Here is a 6,000-nt window from a genome sequence, read left to right on the forward strand (position 1 = left end):
TTTTTACTTTGAGCAGATTATTCAATCTATTCAGCCATTTGTACCACACACCCATGTACACCACACTCTCTCTAAGAGATTGATACATGAAATAGCATTGCTATAAAGAAGACAGCAACCAAGAGTCATCTGTATTGTATACAATGTTATGAAATCATTAATGCATCCTGTAAGTTTCTATCCAAGTATTGTAGCGTTGTTTACACTAGACAAGAGACCAATGATTAATAAACCAGAAACACTCCACTCCACAAAGTAAGAGTTAAAGGGAAGAGGGAATGGATTTGCAGAGACAAGTATAAGTTACTTACCTGTGAACATGAATTTGAGGAAGCCAGAGGAAATAATGGACTCCACTGTGGAGAGTTAAAAGGTTTCACAACCTTTTCCAACCTCGGTTTTCATCATTCTAAAGCACTGAACAGAATTCAAACTTTTTCAAGAACATTATCTATTTGCCTAAGGGTCAATGTCCCTAAGGGCAGCCCAAGCACAGTTCAGTGACATACGAGAAACATACTCAGAGCAATAACCCCAAACACAGAGTGTGCTTGGGAAACCCTCTGAGGGTGTCAACAGGCCTTGGAAATTGCTGATTCACCTTGGAAGGAGAGGCAAATTGAGCAGAGTGGGCCCAGCAAGAGCCCTGGAATTCAGGCTATCCCAACCCTTATTTTTTACAGGCCTGTAGTTGTGAAAAGTTACTTAAAAACATAACAAGACAAAAAAAAAATACCTTTAAACTTTCCCCCTCAATATAAAAGATTGCTCTTGGAAAATCCCTGGTTGCAGGCTCCAGATGCTCCTGGCCCAGCTATAGAGTTTTGTGGAGACAAATACCCTAAAAGAACATTTGAAACAGCCTTGCTCAAAAGTCTGAGTGCACAGACAACTCTTGCACCCTGGCATGGACACACCAGATGAAGCTCTGTATAAGCAAAGATGAACGATTTTCTAAAGGTTCAAATGAACAGGTCTTGAGTCAAATAAGCATGTGGAGCTCCTCCAATATATTTGTGCTGCCTCTTCCTCTCCCTTCTTGTGAATCTTTCCATTTTTCCTACAATGTTCTTATTTTTTCTCCTTTGCCTGAGCTTACTTTTCCCTAAATGCCTCTCACTCCAGCCTTCAGCAATGAATAATAATAGGCAACATTGGTCAAGACTTGGTTGGGTGCCTGGCCCACTTCAAAAATGTTATTTGTATCACCTCATTTGGGCCTCTCAACAGCCCTAGGAGTTGGGTGCTATCATGTCATTTCTATTTTATAGTTGGGGAAACTGAAGCACAGAGAGGTCAAATAATCCACCTAAGGTGTAACATCTAGTAGATGTGAAGCCACATGCCAGTCTGTGCTAACCTTCTTCCACTCTGTGCTCTGAAATGCAATTGATGGGCCAGTGCTTCTTAATTTGCAGAAATTAAACTGTAAGATCAAATTTTCTCAATTTTAGGTTCCTCTGTCATAAATTTTTCATTAAAATTTAGCATCCACCATTTTTTCTCTATTGGAATTTATGTATAAGATGGTTTATGACTTAGCCCATAAAACCCAAAATTATGACATATAATTTTATATGTTATTATATGTTCAAATCTCAATATATCAAGGTCAGCAAAGAAAAGCAAGATTTCTAGATGTTTCCTCTATGCAAACTGAATGGGTTGACTTCTGAGTTGACGCAAATGTAGTAATATTGGATTTGGCACCAGTTAGGACCCAGGAAAAAAATTTTGCTTCACACAAAACCAAAAAGGCAACACAGCTATGGGGCTGTAGCTTTGATTGGGAAAAGATTCCCAATAGAATTTTGCTACCTTTGCTGTGCTGAAGTTATTGACAGCAGTCAAAGGGTAAAAATGCCAAGAAAAATTTGTCAACTCAGGACTATAGCTGATCTGCTCACAGGTCCAAGGGTCCTAAGACTTTCCTTCTGGTGCCATGAAGATCCAAGGGAAGATAAAAGCATAGAGTTTTAGAGCTAGAAACAACATTGTAGATATTGATATATCATCCAACAACCTCATCTTATAGATGAGAAAAGTGAAGACAGAGTGGCCATCTGTCCAGGGCCCTGGAGAGTTTAGGGTGTCTTCCTCTGCACCCTCATGCTGGCCAGACACATCTGGGCAGTGTGAGTACTGAGTTGATCGTGCTTAATTCACTTCAGCTATAGGCTTGTCTTCTTTATGGTTCACGGTCTGAAAATAGGTAGGGTTGTGGTCCCTACAGTCACCCAATTAAAATACTGGCTCTTTTTGAATGTTTATGTGCCAAACACTGTTCTCAGTTCTGGGATTCAGGAATGAATAAGACAGATGAGAATCTCTGCCTCAGGAATCTTACATTCTGGGGGCGGGGAGGGGGCAGTATAAAGAGGAGACAAAGAAGTAACACATATAATACATCAGATGGTGTAAATGGTATGGAGAAAAGCATTGCAGGAAAGGGATATGATAGGGAGTGTGTGTATATGTTGTGTGTGAGAGAGAGTGTGTTTGTGTATGTGTGTGTGTCAGTTAGCGTGTGAGGGGAGAAGGACGTTGCCATTTTTAACTGGGTTGTATGGAAGGGCCCACTGAGATGGTGACATATGAGGAATGACCTGAGGGAGGTAAAGGGACAAGTACATGGGTATCTGGGGAAACCACATGGGCAAAGCTCTGGGCAGGAGCATGCCTGGTGTATGTAAGGAAGCTGAACCTGGAGTGGAGTAAGCAAGACTGAAGTCAGCTGGGGATTATGTCAGTGTGGCGGGAATCAGGGAGTGCCATGAGCTCACAGGGCAGTGGTTCTGAAAGTGTGACTACTGGACCAGCAGCAGCCTCCTCATTACCCAGCAGGAATGTATGTTCTTGGTCCTTTCCTGAGACCTACTGAATCAGAAACTCTGGGAGTGGGGCCCAATGAGCTGAAGCTTGAGAACCACTCCTGTAGAGCCTTGGAGGTCACTGTGGACCAATTTGGAACCTGTTTCAAAACCTTAGCAAAAATGTCTCAGAGAAAGCTCTAAACCACAATGGTAGAATTCAGCCAATAGTTGTTTAAAAAATATTGAAGATTGCACTATGGAAGAGATAAAAGAAGTTGCCATTACTTTACTCTTTGAATCATTCAAAAACTAATGATTGAGTATCTTCTTTTTACAAGACACTATGTCAAATGTTACGCTGGCTACCAAATTGTACACATTACAGTGAGTGTCCTTGAGAAAGTTTTAACCTTAAAAGGATAATAAAGCTTAGTATATAAACCAAGTAAGAATAAAAAAGAACAGCAGATGTTATAATGTTTGATGCAGACATTAAGTATTTAAAAAGTGACCCATCAGTATGGATTCTCAAAGAAGGAAGGACTTGAGTTACATCTCAAAGTATGAGAGGGACCAGGTCATAAATACAGCATGAGTGCACACAGGCAACATTGAAAGGACCAAGATGGCTGCTGAGAGAAGAGGCAAAGAGTGGCTTGTAAATTTGCTTAAGTAGGTGAAGAAAGACAAAGAAGGGCTTTCAGTGCCAGTAGGATGAGTTGCATGCAGTCTAAGATAAGAACTTCTGTTCACGGCCACCCAGGGCCAGTGTTTACAAAGCCGAGCCACAAGAAGGGTGGGTTAGGCAGGAAGTCTTGCACATGCACACCAATCACAGAAGCTGGTTATTACCACCCTGGAAATCAATATAAATTGTGTAAAGCCAGCATGAGTCAGTTAACACAATATAATTGGCTGTTTTTTTGTGGCATAGAGACTAGCAGAGAGAAAAATGTCTAAATTAGAGCTTTCTTAGGTAGCTTATGTATTTTTAAAGCAAGCTGTGTGGAAGGACACAATTTCTGTAGTTTAGTTGACTGCAGAGGGAGGCAGAATGGTATAGTGAAAAGAGCACAGGCTTGTGAAGTCACAAAGAACTGGCTTTAGATCCTGGTTTTGCCACTTACTTGTTGGGTGATTTGGTTAAGGTAGTGATACTTGCTAATTATTTCCCCTCATGTGAAGTCCAGTAGGCCTTGAATAAGGGGAAATTGGTGTTGGGCAAAGGTGCTCTGCTCCATGCAGTCATTCGGAGACCCAGGCTGACAGAAGCTCTACCATCCTCAACATGTGGCTTTTAAGGTCTCCTTGGACATGGATATCTATCCATCACACAGGGAAGAGAAAATATGGAGCATTTTGTATGGACAGTTCCTGTGGGCCAATCCTGGAAGTGGCATCCATTACTTCTACTCAGATTCCACTGGAGAGGACTGTGCCACATAACCACACCTAACTGCAAGAAAGATTGGAAGATAAGGTCAGGCTGTGTGTCTGGGAGGTTTAGTTAAAAGTTAACCAATCTCAAGAGATGGTCTTTGAAATCACAAAGGTTTGTGTTCACTTACTAGCTATCTAACTTTGGACAAGTTACTTAATCTCCATTAGCCTCAGTTTCTTCATCTGTAAAATGGGAGTGAGAATACCACCCGCACAGGGTGATGAGGCCTGCCTGAACTTCCCTGTGCCATAGATTCTGGATTGGGAGTTCCTCCCCCAAGTAGCCATTTAATTGAATTGCGTATATTTTTTTACCTACCAAAATTAGTATATTCCTAATTTTGTCATGTACACATGTAGAAAAGACTGGAAGAAGTACAATATAAAAGTGCTTATCTGTAGGTTATGCAAATGTGAATGAGGGTGGTTTTCATTTTCTTCCTCATGCTTTTCTGCATCTTCTAAATTATATACAATAAGGGTAAACTATTTTTTAAACATATAAGTTATTAAATGAAAATAATAATGAATATGACAAAGGAAATATCAATAATAATGCATAATAAAATTTTATTAATGATTTTTAGAAATACATAGAGAGAGAGTATAACTATGTGGGTGTTCTCCAAATATTAGCTGTAGTTCAGTCATTGCTTTTTTTCTGGGAAAACTCTGACTTCTGCAGAAGGGATGGGGCCCTTATCTGGACATCACAAGCAAAGTTTCTGTGGATTCAAAGCCCATTAAGTACTTGGTTTATCCTAACACAGACCAGCCCTGTGTCATGGTACCTGATGCTCCTGCTCAGTGGTGTGCCCTGAATGTCCTGAACCTGGAGGTAGATCCACCCTATCCCAGCTCTCTGCCTCATCTGGCTCTCCCAAAAGCTGGCTATCACTGATCCCCTTTGGCTCAGTGCCTAGTTTGCTCCACCTCCACATCATGTCTGGGTAGGGCTCCTGGAATTCCTTCAGGCCTCACTTGTGGGCCATTTAGAGTAAAATAGTGGGCACATACAACACTTCATTATGGTCTTCAAACCATGTTTCCTTTAAGATGATCTTAAGGACGAAAGTAAGAAATAGTGAGTTGAGTAAGTCCAATGTATTATTAAATGTTTTATGCTCCCTCTGTAGAATTAATAACGCCAAATAAGATTAATTACAATCCTAGCAAGTTGTCATTTATAGTTATATAAATGAAATACATTGATCTCCACAGCACTCAGTACTTGGTTAGAATTTATATTTTTGTTTCTCCCTCTAATGAGGAAAACCAGCACAAAAATATGGACTTCATTCATAAGCAAATCTTTTCTGATGTTTTTGAGTGCAGTAGTTCTTGTCTTTCCCTGAAGGCTCATTATTGTGCATAAAGTTATAAAAATTATAAGGGTACATTTATAATTGCCAAATGAAAAGAAATAGGTGAAATAAATAAAGAAGAGGAATCGGAGAGAATTCTGCTACAGAACAAAAGTCAATTATAAGTAATTGTGCCTGCAGTGTTGAATACTCATTTGAACTGTAGAATTTATCACTCGCAAGGGGCAAGTCTGCCTGGGGGTATGGGTAGATTGGATTTTCATGTCTTGGCTTTATCCAGGACACCTCCCTTCTTAAAGTCATGTTTCAGTCGTGGAAACTATTCCTTTGTTGAGGTGGAAGAGGAGGTGATAAGAAGTGGGTGCTTGTTAATAGTCAAGCATAGGTCACAGTGATCTATGCCAAGTGGTTATAAATAAGCT

At 40.3% G+C, this 6,000-nt stretch overlaps 1 protein-coding gene across 1 annotated transcript in view; it reads right to left on the reverse strand.

Annotated features, from left to right (window-relative positions):
• Nucleotides 1–5,197, reverse strand: part of ABCB11 (ATP binding cassette subfamily B member 11) — a 120,498-nt gene extending 115,301 nt beyond the window's left edge. The window contains exon 1 of the mRNA XM_055108392.1: nt 5,045–5,197. Within this exon, the coding sequence (XP_054964367.1) occupies nt 5,045–5,197 (153 nt within the window). The remainder of the gene's footprint in view (nt 1–5,044) is intronic.
• Between the last annotated feature and the right edge of the window lie 803 nt (nt 5,198–6,000).

The sequence above is a fragment of the Pan paniscus genome, chromosome 13 (genome assembly GCF_029289425.2).
Source record: "Pan paniscus chromosome 13, NHGRI_mPanPan1-v2.0_pri, whole genome shotgun sequence".
NCBI classification, from domain to species: Eukaryota; Metazoa; Chordata; class Mammalia; order Primates; family Hominidae; genus Pan; species Pan paniscus.